General features: G+C 36.2%; 1 protein-coding gene across 1 annotated transcript in view; it reads right to left on the bottom strand.

Annotated features, from left to right (window-relative positions):
* The window catches only part of SYN2 (synapsin II), a 181,003-nt gene extending 176,212 nt beyond the window's left edge, over nucleotides 1-4,791 (bottom strand). Inside the window, exon 1 of the mRNA XM_062585309.1 lies at nucleotides 4,312-4,791. Within this exon, the coding sequence (XP_062441293.1) occupies nucleotides 4,312-4,679 (368 nt within the window). The 5' untranslated portion in view covers nucleotides 4,680-4,791. The remainder of the gene's footprint in view (nucleotides 1-4,311) is intronic.
* Nucleotides 4,792-22,997: the final 18,206 nt, after the last annotated feature.

Below are 22,997 nucleotides of genomic sequence, written 5' to 3' on the forward strand. Positions count from 1 at the left end.
ATCACATGCAATCACTCCCCCACTGAACCATCCTTATTGAACAGAAGAAAGGCAACAAAATTTCATGGTGGTAAGCTGTTCAGTAGCTACTTTTACGTATCATAAGTTTACACGTGTTTTTGAATGAATTTTGTTGCCAGGACAAAAGCAAGCATCCTGCTTGCTCCAGTATCTCATGTATCATAAACCAGTGTTTTTCTGGGACAATACTGTTCATATTCATAACATCACGATGAGCAATATTTGCTTGCTAATGACTCAGTAATTTTAAGAAAGTTTTCTCTTCCTATAAAATTTATCCCGTCCACTTTAAAGTTACTTTTAAATAAAGAATTTTGCGCTTAAAATGAGGTGACCATTTACTAAGGCACTACTAGAGATGCATAATTCTCTAAGAAGTTTGTGCTTATGCAAAAAAGGCTGGTTTTTAAATATGATTCTTTTCCTATTTTATCACTACTGTCAGCTAGTCTCATACTCAAGCTTTGAAGCATGAGACTACCCACACAATAATTAGAATTTTCAATAGTGAAACAGTTTTCTAAACATTAGACTTAAGATTTTAATAATCTAATATACTCTCTCTGGCACCTTGCCACCGATCTACATCCTCCAATCAGTTTCTCGTACAGCACTGAATACTAAGTACATTTTGTATACATAACAAAATGGTTATTTCCTAAGAAAATTAAAATAAAATACATTTTTCAACAGATGTATATATAGCCGAACATTTAGGATAATTTCTGCAGATCCATAGCCAGAATATGAGACATAAGAGAACAAGGTAAGCAATATACCTAGGCTTTAATTTAACCCTGTCATCAGCCTCCCAGATGACCTTGAGCAAATGATTTTACTACTTAGTTCCCTCCAATTATAAAAATGGCAATAAGGATACCTTAAACTATAAATAGTCGGGGTGAAGCATTAAATAAAGTTATTATACTTAAAAATGGTTATTAAAGTCCCCCCAACACATTCATGTAAGGACAAATCCGACACTTTCCTACTAAAATTAGTTATTTCTGCACTTTAAATACTTTACAAGATTCCTGCATCAACTCAGGAAATGGATGCGGACATCACTGAAGGTATTGAAAATGTCTGCTTTGCATGCAACTGCAGATACAAAAAGCCAGCATGCTATTAAAATGTACAAGGAACAGACCAGGAAATAAAATGAGCCTTTATCAATACCTTCATGTAAGTTAATCATACTGTTCTATTGGAGGGAGCATTTGCATTACAGGTCACCTCTTCTTTATGGTTATATTGTATAACAACAATAGTTTTCAAAAATACCTGATGAAAATTTTTAATAGCTGTTTTCTTGGCCATTGGGACAAAAGATCATTTGTTATGTAAAGGCTCTAAGAGAAATTATTCCATAAGAACCAGAAAACCAGAACTGATGAAGGCTGCTTGTTATGAATTAGTCTCTGCTAGTGAACTGAGAGCTTTAGTCTGTGGGATTTTGTTTGTTTGAAATCCCTCATCCTTGAGGCATTTAAGGTCCTAGCTGACATCATCTTAGGTAAGACACCAGCTTATTTTGCAGTCTTGCCTTCAGCAGAAGCACTTAAATGTCTCTCATCTACGTAGTGGTAAAATTGGAAAAAAAGAAAAAAAAAAAGGAGAGAGAGAGAGAGATATGGAGGATGGATTGACAGTATAACTGTAGTTGCTTCCCTTCCTTAAAAAGCTTGACAACGTAAAATGGTAAAAATATGCAAATTGTACAGGTAAGTTAATTCTACCATTTTTCCCATATCCTATGCCATAAAAGTAAATAGATTGAAAAATTTCAGAACTGATCAAATGGCAAACTTCTTAAGAGATGATGATAAAAGTCACAGAAATAAAGATTAAAAGATTCTAGCAATAACTAGATATTTACTCTCTGAAGAATATCCCTCCTGATTTCATTAGTGACAATAATAATATTGGAAGATTACTACACCTCAGAGTTAACATGTAAGTCAACAGTTAAAATACTTAGAAAAAAATTGCTTTTGATACTAGAGGTAAGGGGCAGTATCCTTTGCCTACAAAAGAAAGTGCTTAGTGCTTTCTTTGGGCCTTGCTTAAAAGATACCAAATTTGTATCCTCTTGCAGTATGACCCAGACTGAAATTCTTCTATTTCTGTTGAAACAGCAATGCAAAGGCAATGTACTTTCAGTTTAAGACAAATACAGTGTAGCTCCAAGCATTAAAAAACAAACTCCCTTCTTCATATCAGGATTAATCTAAACCAGCTAAAATTGTTTGTCAGGAATCCACAGTGACAATAAAAGATTTACCTTTTTTTTTTTTTTTTTTTTAAAGTATCACATGACAGCAGCTCTACATACCTCATCTTGTTAAGCTGTACGTCAATGCATCATAGCAGGCAGGGTAGCTGATGTTGCAGCCATCAGACCTTGGTAATTCATCAGTTACAACTTGCAATTTTTCAGTATTTTTTCAAAGTATCACTAGTATTCCATTTCTGCCCAGTGAGTCAAATTTTACAGCAGTTCAACATAAATCAATATGGATTTCCATACTTCTTATAATATAGAAACAATTTTACTGCATTTCTTAGTAGAATATTTGTATTATTAGAGTATTTGTATTACTAGAATAACTATTTCAGTAATGATTTTAAAATCTACAATTACCAAATGATTAGCTTTCTTGGAGGAAGAAAGAGCTACTACAAACACCAATAGTAAGCTCTTCTTTCCAGAAATACTACAAATCTGTATCACATACTGTAAGGAAAAAATAAATACGAAAAAAGCAGGCTTGAGTAACCTTGTGTATATTTGTGAATGTATTCACTCTCCTACTTGGAATGTAGTTGGTGACGTTCACAAAACAGAAGTTTGAAAGCTTTGTTATCGCTGATAGACTGTGTTAATTTTGGGTGCGTTATCCAAGCACACAAAAACATCATGCTGCAATTATAATACGCAGACCAGTTTCAGTAGGTATGGAGGAATGCTACTACAAACCAATTTCACGAACCTACACTGTTTAATTTACCAAGCAAAATTTTGTATACTCCAAAATCTTAAATAAATAGATGCATTTGCAGGGCAGTGAGCTGTGTCCAAGGATACACATCTTCATGACGTAGATACAGAGGCTTTCCTCAGACCAGCAGATATTAGGGGTTTTTTTAATAAAAAAATAATGCTGTTATCTTAACAATAATAACACATTTTGCTACAGACAAAGCATTTTTTACTAGGTTTAATTTTCTGTTTAAAGTGTTTTTTGAAGTATTATTTTAAAGCAAATTGTCCATTTAGATAGCAAGGTTATAAATTTGAGAATCTGATAATAAAACCACAGACTCGTAACACATTACTGATTGATGTCAGTTATAAAAATATGCTTGTTCTACTCCATACTATTTATAAGCACTACTAAGACATTATATATTGCAATTACCAACACCAAATAAGACAATTCAGAGCTTGATATGTAAGTATGCATTACAGGGAAGCGAAGGTATGATTAATAAAATACTGCTTTTCTATAAAATGCAGCATACAGCACTAGTATATGTGAAAAATAGTTAAAAAAACAAAAACAAACAAAAAAAAGGTATAACCTCTCCTACTGATAACAACCAGGCGCGGGAAGAAGTGAGTTAGCATACAAGTTTTAGTGCTGGAAATCTCGCGCATTTTATGATTATACTGGAAGCAAAACACCCACCCCAAACAAAACCTAAGTAGTAAACCTAATAACAGAAATCCACGGGGCAAAGGAAAAAATGTAAGGCTCGTCCTCGGCAACCTGAAGGACCTTCACCCCAATACATATTTCGGACGCTGCAAAGGAGGCAGGCAGATGCGCGTGAAAGCAAGCCCGCTCACGAACACGGGTTAGCACACGCAGCGCTGCAGCCGCGCACCATGCCGAGCAGCACATCCCACCTGCCTTCCTACAGGCGCTCGTTAATCCGTCAGAGAAGACAGGACATGCTTTTCCGGGGATGTAAATACGTTTTATTTCGTGCTTTGATAAACAACGGCTTTGACCCCCGCTTACGCGTCGCAGGCGCGCCGGCCCCGCTCCCGCCCGCGCCCCGTAACGGCCGCCCGCGCCCGTTAACGGCCGCCCGCGCCTCAGGAGGGGGCGGCCTCGCCGCCGGCCCCGGGCCCCGCCGCGGCACTGGGCAGCCGCATCGCCCTCCGCCGCCCCAGGTGAGCCCGCGGCCGCGGGAAGGCGCCGCAGTGCGCGGGGGGGAAGGACGGGGGCCTCGGCGCGGCGGGAGGAAGAGGAGGAGGAGGGGGGTACGCAGGGCACCTACCAGTCCGTGTGCGGCTCGTCAATGACCAGGAGCAGCTTGAACTTTCTGCCGGCAGCCGAGGAGCCGGCGGAGGAGGGATCCACCAGCCCGGCCGAGGCCGCCGTCTGCTTCACGGCGTTGGAGAGGGAGCTGAAGAAGCTGCTGCCCGCGGACTGCGGCGGCGCCGGCTGCGGATGCGGCGGCGCCGGCTGCGGCTGCGGCCGGCGCTCGGCGGCCGGGGAGGCGGCGGCGGCAGGGCCGGAGGCGGCCGAGGGAGGCGGCGGCGGCGGCTGCTGCGGCTCCGGCCGCTGCAGGTCGGTCATGTAGCCATTAGGCAGGTTGGCGATGAAGCTGCTGTCCGAGAGCCTGCGCCGCAGAAAGTTCATCATCTGGCCGGGCGAGGCGAGGGCACAGCGCGGGCGAGGAGCGGGCGGAGGGCAGGGGCGCAGCCCGCTGCCGGCCGAGGCGGGCGGGCGCTGCCTTCACCTCAGCGGCGCGGCCGGCGGCTGCTGCTGCTGCTGCGGCTGCTGCTCGCGCGCCTCCGCCGCGCGCGCCCCGCCCGCGCCCGTCCCTAGGTGGCGGCGGCCGCGGCGCGAGCGCTGTGGACGTGCCGCGCCGCGCCCCGCCCCGCCCCGGCGGCGCCGCCCGTCGCGCGGCGGAAACCCGCCATGAAAGCGCGGCGCGGCGCGGCGCGGCGGGCGCCGCCGCAGCGCTGGGAAGGCGGCCGGCCGCAGCGGCTGGCTGCCCGGCCCCGCCAGCGCGGCCGCCCCGCGAATCCAGCCCTGCGCAGGGCGCGGTGTCACCTACTGCTGCGAAGGAAACGTTGGTTACAGCCTAGTTAACAAGTGCCTTACTTTTTCAACGAGTAACGCAGGCCCTGCAACAGCAGCATAGATGCCTCTGCTTTGAGCATTGCTTTTACGTTTCTATTCAGCGTTCATCAGGGCAGCAACGGATTTCCTGCATTGCCAGGAAATTGAAAAGAACAAAACAGCTAGGAGCAGCCACGTAATGGCTCAAATCACTCTGCCAGGAACAGCAGCAATTTTAAAAAATACCCGCAACATGTTCCAGACTCCGACTCATTTCTGCAGGCAGCTGCCCTCAGCAGAACAACCACCGATGTTGCAACGGCAGCAACAGCACCAGCAGATCCCAGCTCAGAGCTGTGCTGCCCGTGTAAGGGCAGGCACAGGCATTACCTCTATTCTTTTATTGCACACTTGTGTCCCCTAGAATATTCACAAAGCTTGTTACTAACTAACCAAATAAAAAGTTTAATGAAGGAGCACAGATTTCAAGGTGCTATGCATGAAAGCAATTTTACATTGTTAGGGGAGACCATGGGTGCCTTTGCACATCTTAAAGCAGTAGGCTTTCTCTAAGTGTAAATTTAATTCTTTTTCCCCTTGAATTTGGGATAATCACCAAGTTTTAATGTAATGAAAGGTATATTCAGACTTTATTATATAATATACATATTTGTCTGATATATGCATAATTCCATAACATTGTGATTGATTTTTACATTCCACATATCATGCAACAGATGCTCCAAGATCATACACAGTAAATTCACAGAGCACATTATCAAATCTTTAACCTGAAAGTAAAGTTCTCAATGTTGACACTTCTATGGTTTTTATGTTAAAAGGCGCAACTGCATAGAATTTTTAAGGAATCACAAATTTAGAAATATTGAAATACTGCATAAATATAAAATAAATGATAATAAGGCTCAAAGCTATTTAAAAAGTACTTACCTCTTAAAAGCCATAGACAAACCGTGGGGAGGAAAAAACATTCACTCCACACAGCCATTATATAGGCAATATAGGCAACAGATGTAGTTTTTTTGCATTAGGGGCACAGGAAACAAATGGTGAAACAATCTGCAGCAAAGAATGCAGTTACAATGCTCTGGTCATTTCACCACCCCTTGGCTTGCATTGCTACAGAATTTATAGAGCTACACTTGCTTCAAGATAAATTTAGATCTAGTAGAATCTGGAGAGAATACCTAAATTTCTGTCAATACCATTAGGACATACTAGGGTTATTCATATTTCTAGAATACTTACAGGTAAGCACAACGACACAGAGCAAGTCACTTGTAGACAGAGACTGAATATTGCAAGTGCCTGTGTATCACTTGCACTGACACCACACTTGCAAAGACGGTAAGATGATAGGACTGAGGAATTACCTTTCATTCCTCCTTGCTTTAATACTTACATCAACAATCCCTGCTCTCTTCTCTTCTAAAAAGCAGGAGGCCAAAAGTAAAGAAAGAAGGGACTAATACTTTTCAGAAGGTCAGTTTTTAGACAGTACAAACTACTTCACTTCCTTATAAAGATACTACTGAAAAACACTCTAATCAGTCTGATATTGAACAAAGACACTCATTTTTGAAATGACTGTTCTATATTGAACATTGATTGTATCAAAATAGCACCTCTTTGGTCAGATTGCTTCTGATATATATTCAGAATCTGCTTATCTTATTGCAAAAGATCAGTTGGTCCAGCAAAGCCAAATTAAATAAAAAAGAATGAGCGGTATTACATTTTGCTTTGCATATCAAAGTATTAACCAGATCTCAATTGCAAGGCTAAAATTTATCTTCAGTGTCAGCTGTACTCTAAGGCAAGATATGTGTAGCAAATAGAAATGATAGGGAACGATTTAAATGTCAGGATTTGTTACTATAAAACAAAATAATAAGTGATTAAACATGGAGTGGCTAGGCTGTTCATGTTTCCGTGATGCAAGATCTTTTCTTAATGTATTTGTGTGGAAAACTTGTTTCCTGATTGATGAAATCGGATTCCTATCTATGATACTTTCCAGGAAAATAATTACTTTAAGATTACATGAAACATAATCATAGTCATATCATAGCCAACATTAAAGGGCAACCATATCAGAAATTGTTGGCTATGATACAGTTTCATCTGTTAAGTGTTGTGGATAAGTAACACAAGCCTTGTTTAGCTACCCTATACATTCAGGAGATGTTACAATCACGTAGAATGCTAGAATAGAATGTATTTCCTAGTTTACTTAATTTAGTCACATTTATTCACTTTAAATGCACTGCATCTTCTCTATAATCTTTGCTTTTTTTTTCTTCTTTGCATTACTACCATGCTAAATTAAAAAAAATATACATCAGTCTCAAGTAGTAGGCTTTAGTGGTTTTTTTGAAAAAAAAATCATCTTTTAAAAACATTACAGAATTCTAAGTAGCTTATAGGAAATAAATCTGAAACTGCACTAAGGAAAATGGCAACTAAATATGGTCAACATAAAGAACTTTGTCCCTAGTGCAGAGGAAAAAACAAACAAACAATATAGTCCTTCACATAGCACTGTTACCATAAATTGAAAGCTTTGTTCAAAAAAAGTCAGAATGAGAGTTTGCTAAATTCAATAATTCATAAAACTGTGCCCAAAAGACAACTAGTAACTGCACATTCAGTGCAACCTACTATTCATGACACTGCAATACCTCATTACACATTTGAGATACTTCAACATCTATTAAGAGGTGAGGATACTGAATCACATGCATGTTAAATGATAAAAATAGATTGAGTTAATGTCAAAATTGAGTAGAATGGAAATTTTAAATCCAGTCTTGTTTTCTAACATTGAAATCATGATTAAAAAAGGGGGGGATAATTGTACTGGCCAGCTAAAAAGAAAGGGAGGAAGGATAAAGCACTTTAGTATATTTTATAACAACACATCTATTTCCTAGTATGAACAACAGAAGCAACTAAAAAGGGTTTATATTAAAAAATAAATATACAGACAGATTAGGTAACAGAAAAAGGAAGAATCCAGGGAAGCATTTATTTGAATTATATTTGTTAATGCTTGTTCTAAGGCCCCACAGACTTCAACTCATCACATCCCTAGAGAAAATAATTCACTCCAATGACAGAATATATTTGATGTGTATCAATTCATGCCATACTTTCAGTAAGGTATTATGCTCCAGTCTGTATATACAATTAAATCCATAAGCAAGAACAAAGAAAACAAGACTACTTGTGATTTAAGGGAATGTATGGGTGCTGTCCATGGTGATAGAAGTTACATTAGAAAAGTAAGTAGTTCATGCTTTTCCCAAGCACTGACTTAATAATGGGAACAAGCCAGAACTGAGGTGAAGGAACACTTTTGGCAGGTGACAGTGTAATTGAATCTGGAATATCAGGCACTTAAGCCAATTTTCCTGATAAATGCTAAACAGAATCCCTGTGCTGAAGGTATCCCATATATGGATTGCACTCCTCTAAACTTTAGCCTATCACCTGGCATTCCTAGGAGCAATTAGCATGCTAGGATTTTTTTTTTTAAAAAAAACCTCATAACTTATTCAAACTCATACCAATAGATCATCAAAAAATTGTTACAGATGCTACAGAAATGACATCTGTTGATAAAAAACTTTAATAATTCCAATATTTAAGAAGCTTGAGTCAATAGACGCCTAACAAAAATAAACATGGACTCTGAATATTAAAACTTTACAGAATTACAAAGTTCTAAATGACCAGAAGAAAATACAAGAGAAAATATTGGCCTAAGTGGGTATTTGCTGTATGTCAAAGACCTTGTGCAGTGTAAAATGGTGAACGTACAACATCCCAGTCCTGAATGAATATTTAGTACTTCATTGTATACTCAAGGTAACAGATTTTGGCTCTTGACACTTCAGAAGAACAAATGGTAGCATCTACCAATTTCGCTTTCAATGCTCAAGCGTCCTTAACTTACACAAATCTCTAGACAAAAGAAATGTAAAATGTCTTCAATAAAAATCGAATCGAGTCCACCGAAAATGCAGAGAGATATAGAATATATACCATGATGCTATAAAATGGGATTGAATCATTACTACCTATGTATGTGATAGTTGCACTCTTTTGTGAAAAAATTAAGTAACTGCAGATGATAAACATATCTCAAGGGATTTCTACTTTAGCACATTAGGAGAATATTCCTTTAGTATTTAATCAAACATAAAATTAAGTGGCTTTACTCTCATCTTTGTGAATGGCAACCTCAGTTAAAGGAAACTCTTCAAGGTTCCATAAATTTCCGGCTAGAATCATAATTTCACAAGTCTTGTTTACTAATACTATTAAGAGTAGTTAAATTAATAGTTTTATAAAAAATTAGGTCCTGATGTTGCTGTTACTAAATATTTTTACATCATTCTATCTCAACCAGATACTTCCACAAAACAACGATGGCCTCATTTCAATAGAAATATTATTCCTGTAACAAGAAAGGAATATGGAATTGGAAGAGCTCCTCTGGGCACTGGTATCAAGCTTCCGCTATTGGCAGAACTGTGGGATTTTTTTTTTTATTATTATGTTTTGGTCAGAGGGTGATTTAAGCATATAAGTTTTCATTATGTAGACCCTTCCCTTTGATGGGAATGTAATTTTCTTCTGGTGTACCCATCTACGTATATTTTGAACCATATTGGGAAATCTGACTTCTCCTTTACATAAAGTCTGCAAGTAGTAAATTAGAAACTTGAAATACTAATTGAGTAATATTTACAGGGTTGCTGTACAAAGCAAAAAGTAAATGCATTAATGAAGATGTAAGGGCTCCCTGTGTTTTATTCACATCATCTTAGTAAATATGCATCTACCTCTAAGTAATCTCCAGTTTTATAATCATACAATTAATAGTTCTGTATTGGCAAGAAATACAGGACAATTTTAGCATTCACAGGAACAGAGGGAACCTGATGACTCAAAGTACGTAAGGTAGTAAAAAGCAGCTGCCTCTTCTCCCCTTTCTGTCCCTGAAGAGTAGTTAAAAACCACTCAGTCTGTGTTCGCTAGAGAGCAGAGCACAGAAGCTTCTCCCCAGCCCAGCTATGCTGGAGGGAGGGAGGAAAGAGATGGGAGGAAATGCCGTGTTCTCCAAAAGCCCTAATAACTGAACTGACTTAACATGTGCCAATGTCAAAAGACACATTGTCTCCTTGTCAGTACAAAAGCCTAAGGCTCCACAGCACTATTTCTATAAACTCGACACCTAGTAGAACTCCTGAACAAACAAATTATGGACCGTATTACACGCTCAACATGCTCTGCAGTCCAGGAAGTCCTGTATAGAAACCCACCACTTTTTGTTAAAAAAAAAAAAAGAAACGATGATTTATTAGTCAGTACTTCTACATTTGAAAGCTTCGAACAAACATGAATTCATAGTACAGAAAAGAGAGCTCTGTAGTCCTATGAATAATGGTGGCTGAGATGCAAGAGGCAGTTTAAAGAATTCTGCATGAGGTGACATGAGAATAACCTGCAATAAAATAAAAGACAGTCTACAATCTGTATGAGTGATAACTAAGTAAATGATGACAGGAGATAAAATCTATTAAAAAGATTCTCATGGTTTATTCTAAAATCTAAAGCTGTAATAGTAGCAGTCTTATCTCAATTTCCTAATGTAAATACAGGTATTATCTGATTTCTTGGCTATAATCTGTATTCAGAGGATTTTTTTTATTTTTATTTATTTTTTACTGCTTTGATACAAATATGAAGGAACTATAAGCACTTTTAACACGTTATTGTTTAAGGTCAAATTACACCAGCCTTACACAGGCTAAACTTTTCTGAGGGATGAAGGGAATTTTGCTGAAGCAAAAAATTTCAGAACCCAAGGCACAGAATTCTAAATATTTTAAAGGCAGTTGCTATAAGAAATAGGCCAGTTACACACTTGAATTGACAAATTAAATGTATACAAAGAGAGGTATGTTTAATATACATCTTAAATATATTTATTAAAATATGTATAAAATACTGTTTACTGGCATTGTATTTCTAGAGGAATGCAGCAATATGATATGCCTATATGAACTGCTATTTCTCCTGTTTTCTACTCTTATGGTTTTGAAACCATAGCATTTGTAATACTACCAATCTCCGAAACAGTTTATTTTCTGGCAACCCAACACGAGGAGTTTCCTCTTACAATCCAGAAGACCTTCTGTATCAGTTCTTTTGTTCAGTTTTTGTAATATTGTAGCAATCACAAAAAGACAGACATCTACTGCTCTGCAGATGACGGAATACCTTATAAATCTTTGCAAACAAACTGTTTACAAATTACGTATACGATGTTGGAGTAATTCTACGAGTAAAACACAGACATTGCTCAGTATGGAACACAGATACCATTATGAAAAAGAATATATAGTTTAGAGATGCTGAGTAACAAAAAGATAAATAGTCACACTGACTGTTACACTGGAATTTGACCAAGACAGAAGTCTAAATATTTTTCTAAAAAGCAGAAAAATATAAATTCTACATATGCTGCACTTATATCTTCCACCCTAACACACAATCTAGAGTTTTACTTCAGTTGAAAGCTAAGGTAATAAAGTTAACAAGGAGTACTACCTGAACAGTATAGAAAATGCAAGGAAGCCCCAAAATGCCCTTAAGAACAGAGCTGAATACCTGAATCACACTACATAAACACACACATAGAGATACTGTAGTATCTCTAGACCAGGAATGGGCTTTTTTGGTCCCATTAAAACCATTTTTTCCTCAATCAGAATAAACCTAACAAAGAAAATTTTCATCCTCCAAATAAGAAGCTAAACAATGTATGAGTTTCCTCTGAAGATCAAAAATTTTGCCAGGTAAATCATACATAAAGTTGCACAGAAAAGTTGTGGTCTTTTTCTGGTAAGGTTTTTCTTCTGCCATTCTTTTATTTAACCTAATCAATGTTATGAAATCTGAGCAAAAATATGCTGCCAGGACAGGATTCACATGTTCAAATTGATTGAATAGATAAAAGTGAGATCAAGTAGAGTAAGGTAGCAAAAAAGAAGCATAGGACTAGTAGGTAATGAAAAATAATAAAATACTGTAAACCACAATACTAACAAAAACAATATGGCACTCGTATCCAGTCAGACCTTCACAATAAAGCAGCTCTTTTCTTTTTAAAGGACTACACAAATGATTAAGATGAATGCACATTTAGCTCATTAATTGGCTGTTTTAGTGACCACAACTTAATTTTGAATGTTACATACATGAAAACCTGATAAGCCATTAATATGCAACATGCAAGATAAGCATAAAGATGTAATGTGAACTGCAGTATAAAGACTTAAAAGAAAACTGCTTCATAAGTGCAAGATGTATTTTACTACATGTAAATCATACATTATTACATATATATCACAGAACCACAAAATGGTTGAAGTTGGAAGGGGCCTCTGGAGACCATCCAGTTCAACCCCCCTTCTCAAACAGGGTCGCCCACAGCATGTTGCCCAGGATTGTGTAAAGACAGCTTTTGAATATTTCTAAGGAAAGAGACTCCACAACCTGTCTGGACAACTTGCTCCAGTGCTCTGTTACCCTCACAGTATCCTCATAAACTTAACAGTCTACAGCTATACAGAAGAGATTATAAAGACAGCAGTAATTGATTATTCTTCCTAGTCAAAGATGGTGCAAAAAATAATGAGATGAAGTTATATACATGCACACACTATGTAGTAAATGTATTACTATAGCATTATTAAACAAAGGGAAGATGGCTGGGATATATAGTCCAATATGCATCTTAAATCCAAAATTTTAAAGAATGTTCAGCTAAAACTGTCTTGGCCAATGATCCCAGGTTTCTACCTTTAAATCCTATCCAGGAGTTCTATAGCGTGTGTGTGATTTGCTGAGGGTATTATTGAATTGTTTATTCAATTTTAGTAAGACTGAAGAACATCTCTATTTTTTCAGGAGCCAATTCTTACTGGTTACAGTCTCATTAGATTCACTCCACAGGAGCATCACAATTTGAGTATCAATTTTTCAAGGCCCTTGAAAAAAGCTAGATCTGCCTTTTCATTCTGTTTGCAATTCTGCTCCTCTATTATGAGGCTTATATCAGAAACTAAAAGTATAAGTCTTATAGTCCTCTTGTATACTTGCCAGCCAAAGCTAATAATTGAACAACATTTTGAAAAAAGCGTATCTTCAAGCATTTTAGAAATAGAGTTTGTCGTTTTAGAAGTTTTACCTTACTCTCTAGCTTTTCATTCAGCAGTCATCACTGCAATATGGGACCACCATACTTTAGTGTATTAAACAGTAAAATTAGGCAAAATGGTGCAAAGTAACTACTCAAGTTATTGAGTTACTTAAACAATGCCTTAGACTGGCCTTTCATGAGGAAAGTCACAGCATTTCATGAGGAGCTATAAATAAAACAGAATTTGATGTGTTTTTCTAATTAAGGTCAAATTATGATAAGAAATTCATCATGAATTCCCACGTAAATGCACATATACAGCATCCCTCACATTTCCATGTCCTAAGAAGTAAAAGTCTGAAGTGTCTTCCAGATATTAACAGAGAAAAAAGAAAAATAAAAAATTACTTCCAGATTATTTGGTTCACAAACCCTTTAGCTGTCACTGTACTTTGCACTTCCATACCAAAACTAGAAATTCTGAATCCAGGTGGCTTTGTTCTGCTCACAAAATACCACTACCATTCTCTGGTACAGTGAAAGCCTGCTCAAAGTCATCCTGTTTGTCAAAACTACAGCTACCTCTTCCATTTTGCCACTAGCTCAAAAATATTTCAAAACAAACGTTTTTGTGACAAATCATGCATTAACAACAAAAGAAATATCAAAAATCCAAGCACAAACCCATTTATTATGAAATTAGTATTTGGAAATGTTTCTTAAAACACTACTTCGCTTCCTTAATGTATACTTATGGCTAATAATGTTAAGAATTAGAAATGAGAAAAAACATAGCATAGCAAATCCAGCCCAATCAGTATTCATCTATCAGCAAGATAAATTAATACTCTTGAGAATTCTCCTAAGTTTCTATCTTCTAATCTTCAAACAGAAGCATATTTAACTTCCTGAAAACAAGGCAATTACTATAAACTTCTTATTTTGGAAATAATTATTAATCAGACAGCACGCCTTATACAATCTCTGTCTTTAGAGAGAAAGACAACTTCAAAGTTTGATGTTGAACTCCATTTAAAATACAGATTTTAGAAATATTGTAAGGTCTTTGCGCATGTATAAACGGCTTTCTTCGTGAGAACTTTATCTCAGCAAGAGGAAGTCAAATGAGACAAAGCTGAACTGGAATTGTTTCAGTGATACTAAAAAAAAGTATAAATTTGAGTCATGCAAAACTGAGTAATGTCTGCCTGAGTAAAATGGGTTATTGGTCTGAGCAGGACATTTGAAAAAGGAAAACATTAGCTTTTATGATCTCCCTCCCTGTTTAAAAACATGTCTAACTGCCACAGAAATTACCCTTTCTCAAGGGTATTGCACAGCACAGCATTAGTACTTCTAGTAAGTACTAAACTTTAAATAAGCATTGATAGCTGGGAACATTTTTCATCCTACCCTTAGTTTGATTTTATGTTTTTTTTTTTTTTTTAATTACACAAATCTCTCTATTAATAAAAGTCAGAAGATGGCTGTTTTTTGCAATGCATCTCAGAGGTTAATGAACGTGGGAGCTACAAGAGAGATGCTATGTAAGAATGTGTCTCAAGAAGCATCTAGCCACCTGTCACCTCCTCCTAGCAGCAACACCAAATAATAAAGAGCTGATAAGCAGTAGTGTCTGCACAAAGCTCCAGCCTTCAGAACAGGCCTTCAGTTTTGCCATAGTGACTGTGTTAACAACAGAGGATTCTACTCAATCTAAATCAAGAAAGAAAATTGAGGCTTTTTTGTGTGGTGCCAGAGAAAGGAGCAAGAAAGAAAAATGTTAATCTTTTGAAATACTCACAATCTGTTAACAACACTACAATAGTGTCCTCATCCAACAGTCTCAAAGAATTACGCAGAACACATTACTGAGAACGTCTTATATTTAAGACAAACCGATAAATTTTTCCACAGGCAAAGCATAAAAAAAAAGAAAAGAAAAATCCACCTATAATGGGTATCTCACTTCGTAGGTCTGAGCTTGTAATAGACCAATATCAGCACAGACAGGTTCTTGGAAAAAAGACAGTTTTCAAAAATCAGGTTTACTCAAACTGTACCACAGAAAACTTGGTCTCCATATGTATTCTGTCATCTTGTTTCTTTTCTTTGTACCACAACCTTTTGTAAATTGAGAAGCTAAACAACATATATGAATAAACATAGGGCTAAATCAAAATAATTTGATTGATACTTACAGAACATAGAACCAGGTATTTCTGCCTACAGCTCGTAGTTCTTAATTAACATAGTATCAAGGCTTTCCTCACACCTGTTTATATCATCTAAAATGCCTACACTATACATAAATGATAACTATACCAAAGTCTTTAATATGAAATCTCCTGAAGTCTTACGTCCAGAAAGCATCCTTTTCTTGTCAGTTAATTAAAACCTTTGCTGGTTATTGCCCTCTCTCTCACTGATTATATTAGAGCTTCTTCCTAAACAAAAGGCTGCAGTAAGATGTTTCAGATTCGACAACTATCCAACATATTCACCACTATCATGTTAATGTACATACAGAGAAAAATCTTTGTATCTGAAATAAAATATAGTTTCCAGAAAGTTTAAGTGCAAAAATTTAGAAAATATTAAGTTTTAATCAATATAAGTCAGTTTCTAAGCTATCCAACTCAACAGGTAAGATAGCCTCACTTAAAAAAATCCAAGCATTTTAATACAACAGAATATATATATCTAAACATCAAGGATATAGCTTTTATTAGATGAGAATCTGAGAAAAGATAAAAGACACATGAACAAAAACTGTATTTTAGAAATCAGGAACTGGGACAAGGATTTACAGAGACATGTAATAAGACAAATACAAATTCCCAGTGTGATGGCATGGCTTAGAGAGCAAATATGATTAGCAAGCGTTTAACCACAGCAATAAAGACAAAGTATGTGTATTTAGTGAGCATTTAACCATAGGGACACAGACTAAGAAGTAAAGTTGCTTTTCACTGTGTTCGTTAATGAGATCGTTCATGACAATTTACCAGGTCTGGTATCTACATAGGGAAAAATCTTAAGTTATCGTATGATTTGAAAAAAGTCAAATCATAATCTGGAAATTTCTTAACAGGAGAAAAGTTTGTTATTAGTATAACAAGATGAAATGGCTTAAAGTTAAAGGTAGTCAAGAGCAGCCCAGAAGTAAGGTCTACATTTGCAAAAGAGATGACAATAAAACATTAGAAGAACTTAGCTATGAATATAGACAATTTTCCATCAGCAGAAGGTTTTATATCAAAATTAAGAATGTTTTTAGAAGATATATTTAACTTAATTGAAATTTTGGTGTTGATGAGAGAATTACTTGATGAAATTCTATAATCTGTGGTATGTGAATTAGAAGAAAATTATTGTGAGAGATCCTTCCATATTGTATCATCTGTAAGTAAATTTAAATAATTACAAGCAATGGTAGGACATGTTCAGACTCATTCCTCCTATCAAATTTTAATCATTGTCTTAACTCATCTTCCTCAAAATTTCAGAGTAAAATGCTTATCTGCTATAAATAAAATTGTTTTTCACTTTTTTCTAAACCAACCGGCCTTGCCTATTTTAAAACATGAAGGCCATGTTTTCTACAAATTTCTACACAACACCACAATATAATAATAATTATAACAATATTAAAAACATGTATTATATAATATATACATATATTATATATACATGTATCTGTATATAAAATATATATACACTACATATATATATATATACACACAATAATGTCATAACATCACAATCGAATGTAATTTACTGAAAGCACATGGTAATAGTAGGACTAATTCAGTTGCAAGGTTTAGAAAGAGATTTTTACCTTTATAGGAAAGGTATGAGAATATGCACTTCTGAATTCTATTCTTATTCAAAAAAGAAGATTGTAGAAATAAAGGTATTTAGAGGATAATTCAAAAGCTCTAGTAAGTTTGATGTAGGAAGACAAGCTTCTGTCAGCCTTTGCAGTTTAGGGCCCTAGCATAGAAAGAAATTTTAGAGAGTCATTTGCTGCAAAATAACATACTAACTTAGCTAGCTTTAACATATTTTGCGTACAAGACAGTACATGCCTCAGAACTAGCACAAGTTCCTTCCCCCCTGCCAAAGAGCTTCCAGAAGTTGTCAATGTTTCAGTTACAAATTATCTCTTCCAAGACACGTCTGAAATATTGACTACTTCATTGTTTATAAATTAGCAATAGATTAGATGAAATTGCTTTTTTACCTGAAATCTATCTCAGATTCCTCTATTACACCAGTTAAGGTGCAAATTGAAAACATTTTTTGGCAATTTTTACCATTTATTTTAAGACGTTAAGACTTACTAATTCCTTAAAACTATTTTTAAAACACAAACTGAATGTGTACCCATGACAGAGACTCACATATCTTTGGTCATTCTCACTGCCATTCAACAAGAAGGAAGACCCACATTTAAAATTGTGGTGTCACTCTTGTAATGGTATCAAGTACACTATTATAATCATCTTCAATATTACTCAGTTTTGATGTGTCTTTTTTCCACGGGTTCCTTCAGAAAATTGTTTTCATTTTGCTGACTAATGAATTTAATATCATCCATTTGCTATGCAATGATGTATCTGCTTAAGAATTTTTAACCTAGTAAAGAAAAACAGATAGGGCAAGTGGTCTGAAAAAATGTGAAAACTAGATTTTAAACTGACATGCAAAGAATATTGGTTCAATATAACATACTGGACTGTGATCCAGGCACAGTCCATCTGTAAGTCTGTCAAATACACAGTTGGATTTCCTTTTTAAAATCCTGTGGATTAGAGAAAGTATTTGTTGAACAAATAACCCCCAAAATATACTCTGATACTCTCTTATAATCATTTGGAACTTGCACACATCTTCCTTTACATATGATTTAAAATTCAGAATGTCCTTATACACTACCACAGACTTAAGCCAAATAAGAAAGGACACTTCTTTTGCACTGAAATTGATAGAATGTCTGTGATAACTTTGTGCTAAATCCTTGACTAAATCTGTCCCATGCTGTGCACAATGAATAGCACAATAAATGTAGTTCCGGTTATGAGAGAAATTTTAGCAGCAGCAAAGGAAATTTCATGTTGTAAAAATGGAAAATCATATTGTAATAAGTGTCATACTGAGGGAAATACTCTTTCCTCCTCCGTATAACGATCACTTATGCCCTGAAATATTCTCTTGGCATACATCACTAAATATTTTGATGATTTAAAGGGGTAGCTACTTTAGTTAAGCACTACCAAGAAAATATAACTGATTGCAGAGGTTCCTGATTTCAAGAGGCCATTCTGAAAGATCTCTGCTCCAGTCCAGATTTGCTGGACCAACTAGTAAGACTAAGCAGCACTGCAACACAGTCTTAGATGTTCTACTCTACCACTGGATGTAGAACCCACTAATAATCAACCGGACTTAAAACGCACAGCTAAATGCTTTCTAAAAACAAATTTTTGTGATATTCATAGTTACATATGCCTGAAAACAGCTATACCAACTACAGGTAACAATCTACCTGATATATTTTTGTACTGGTGAGATGAATAGTATAAACATTGTCACTGTGATGCACAACGTTGTGAACTGAACTTATGAAGTAATGGTTGTTAAATGTGCTGTAACTATCCTTAAAACCATCACATCAGTTTTTAATTTGTGTTTCATTAATATTATACTCCTTTTAGAGACCATAAAAAAATGAAAGAAAACTCCCTTCCAATATTATCTTTGAAATCAGTATGACTAAAAGATGAAGGTGCAAAATAGAACAACGGGCTTCGGTTTCTACCAGGATATGAATGTCTTAATAAATCAGGAAGACCTTCTAACTTCTAATTCTTTACAGTTATTCCATGGTATAGATGCATTATCACTAATCATATGTTCTAAATCACTTGAAGGATAATTGTGCTTTAAGCATTTAGTATGTTAGAACCACTCTAGAGTTATTTGAAGGATTAATTCAGTTTCTTTTACTGAGCTGAAACAGAGCAAGAGACAATCTGTGATATTTGACACTCAGCCGCCACAAGGCTTTATAAAAATATTATCCCTCATGAAAAAGCTGTACTAGAATAACTTTATTATTTTCAGAGTCTGAAACAAATTAAAACTGATATCAAGCATATAAACTAAGTTATATCGTTCCTGCTTACACAGTATTTCTTTGCTTATCAGGAGTAACATTAAAGCAACTCTCAATGTTATATAGCCACAAGTTTCAGGATCAGTCACTGAGCTTTTGCTCAGTTCACTTTACATTCAAATTTGGACATTAACCATTTTGCAATATTCCTGGGATTGAAAAAAAATCTCAAGCCCCTTAGCAGGATAACTACTATAGTCTGGGGGTTGGTGCAGTGTAATGAGATGGAAAATCAGAGCTTAGCTAAGAACTCTGAGTGGCCTTTCTCTTAAAATGCTATGTTAGCTATATATGTTGTGATTAAGACCTAACTGCTACTTCACTGATGTTAGTTTTAACCTAGAATGTATGCATCATTCCAAAGACTTACTTCTTTCTGTGCCATCTTCTAAGAGGAGGAGAACTTGACTTGCACTCGTTCTCCCAGAAAATTATAATTTTGACAGCTGGTAGGATATTCTCCAGGAGAACATCACAAAGTTAGAACTGCCTCCTATTGTGATAGATCGTATACAAGGTAGCTCATTGTACAGATGCTGGTGGGTTTCTCTACAGCAGAAAGTTTTAAATAAATAATTGTAGGACAACATCATTTTTACAAAGCTATGGGGGAGATTTTGATTTAAATGCCTGAAATATTTAAATTTCAGAATATTTATATTTATAGAAAAATAATTAGTATTGCCTAAGGATGCCTTTGTCCTACATGAACAGCAATTTTAACTTTGTCAAGGACATAAGAAACTTTCCATAAGCTTCTTCTCAACATACCAAAATCCATGTATAAATATTTAATATAAGACAGTGAGAGCTACACTGAAATTTAGATGCTTACCATTTGCAAGAAGTTGAGCTTTATCACAGATATTTGACAAAGTGATTGAAATCAGTTACCTATTTTTGTGTGTAATTAATATGAATACTTGAGCTTTTTCTTTTGGAGCTGCATATAGGATCCAGAAAATCTTGTATCATTCGCACCAAGGACATTCAGTTATATTTTTAGAAACATAAATAGAAACTGCATAACATAGAGCTGAAACAGATATGGATCAGTAAATGTTAACTCAAAAACAGATAAACAGTTTGTTATGCACTGTACCAGTTTCAGTGATTGCTGTATTTATAGAGTAGATTAACCCTTAAATTTGATGCCTCTATTTCCTTAACTGAGATATGCTTTATAGCAGCAGTCTTGTCTTTTATCTAGGAGTGAGGCTGCCAGCCTGCAAATAACTTTGATTCTCATCATTAGAAGAAAAAGTGAAATGAAAACGGGATGACAGATTTGATCTTTGTCCATTCTGAGTGACAGCACCTTGCAGCATACAGTAAGTTTCTAGAATTTTAGATATCATTTATAGGACTAGTCATTCATGCCAATATTAAACAGTATTTGTTTTCTTTAGCGGCTGCTTTTTTCTATGGTTCTTTGAGTTGAGTAACAGAGAAATAGATCACTAACAATGTATTATCTTTGACATGCATTTAGACTGTCATATTACTGAAATAGTGCATCATTAAGGCTGAAGTAATTTGTGTCAGCTGTAAGAAAGGGAGCACTTTGAATAGACTATAATACAAAATACCTGCAATGTCTCCCAGTCAAGCAGTTCTCTGAGTATACTCAACAAATTCACAAAAAGCATCTCGTAGTGTCCTAGTTTCATAATTTTAGGAAATTTACTTCTAGTAAACTTGAATGGCTAGGAAAAAAAAAAAACAAAAAAAAAACCACATCTTTGTGCCCTGACTCATACTGCAGTAATTTTTTTCTTTATTTGCTCATACTGATGAAAGTTGGATTTCCCTGAATCCACTGTAAATTTCCAGGGTTACAGACAATGTTAAGCTGTGTAGGGCCTTTGAGGAGAAAGGTTTCTAGATAGAACCATAGGTGAGAAGTCCTTTCTTTTGCTGCTCAAAAAAGTGCTACATTGCTAGACAGACAGACACAATGTGTGTGCGCACCAGTCTGGGCTGGTAGCACATTGACATGCTACTGCACAAGCTCAGTAAGCAAATGAATACATTTCTAATCATACTTGATTCAAAAATTTTCAAAGATTTATTATACATTTTTGTGGGAAGAAATGGCAATTACAAGATGACAGGAAAGTCATTTTAATGTTATCATCATTCTAAAAGGAAATCCAGCGTAATAGAGCGATTAGAGAGGGTCTTGGTTCTACTGCCCACTATCATTTCTCTCCCACTGATCATTTGGCTTTGTATCCACACATGTTAAATGTCAATATTAATACCTAACTATTTTTACAGTACAATCCAATAAGCTTGGCAAAAATGAACAAGTAAAGGCTGCTACAAAGTACCACTATCTTTACCACATAATGCAATTTTTCATCACTCAGCAATTCATTATCAAGTCAAGAAACATTTTTATCAGTGTTTGTGAATTCAAAGAGAAAATAAGTTTTCAGTGAAAAACATCAGATGAGGTTTCTTGTGCATCTATTTCAGTTCGGTGATACTACGCAACCTAACACTTGAAAAGGCATCTGAACTAAAATGGCAGAAAAGGCTTAATATAATGCTACATAGGTAGAAAAGATAGATGCACACTATGATACACAAGCAAGCAAGCAGATTAAAAGTCTGAAAGTTAAGTATCCAGTTAATGATTGATATATAGCTTTAACTACTAAGATGCAAAATCTTTTTCTAAAACACTAGAGATGAAAACATTTCTCATACGTATCAGGGAAAAGACTGTAAGCTTTGTAACAAAACACAGTACCATTCTTCTAATAATATAAAGCTAATGAGTACAGATTGAACAATTTTGTGCTACTGTCAGACATGAGTGAATAGAATTACCTGGGAGCATGGAGTACAGGCAAACCTTAATTTCTTTCCACAGTCCAGGTTTTCCTCCATTTAAAAAGTCTTTCTAGGTGTCAAGAGCATGAAGAACCCTGCAAGATGTGAACATAATGAAAAAGATTCAGATAACCATGCTTGAGTTCTCAGAAAGTCAGAATCAAATACTCCCAAAAGAGAATTATCTTATCATTTCAATGCACATTACTAACAATTCACTTGTTTTGATAGATGACAATGAAGATCATGAACATATATGCATGAACAGGTCTTTACCTAGGTTATTACAGTTAATCAGGTCAAGCTTTCCTCAGCTGGTAAATGCTGCATTCAACAGAACTGCATTAATGTGTACATTTTCAGTTATTTGTTTTGTGTATTTCTAAGATTGCAGTAGTGTTTTACTAAGCAACTAATAATGTATCACAGCCAAAACAGATGATATTTCTGGTATGTCTACAAAAACATTAGCAGAATGTCATTTGTGATATGATATTAGTTGTGCTAGCTAATAAAGCAATATGAAGTTGCGGTCAGAAATAGCCAGTGAAATTCTGAACAACCAGATGGCTCAGTCACGCTGATGCTGCCTGTTAAAAAGATAGTTTTGTTCACAGCAGTGTTCAGAGAATGGCTG

Source organism: Rhea pennata, chromosome 12 (genome assembly GCF_028389875.1).
Source record: "Rhea pennata isolate bPtePen1 chromosome 12, bPtePen1.pri, whole genome shotgun sequence".
Taxonomy (NCBI): Eukaryota; Metazoa; Chordata; class Aves; order Rheiformes; family Rheidae; genus Rhea; species Rhea pennata.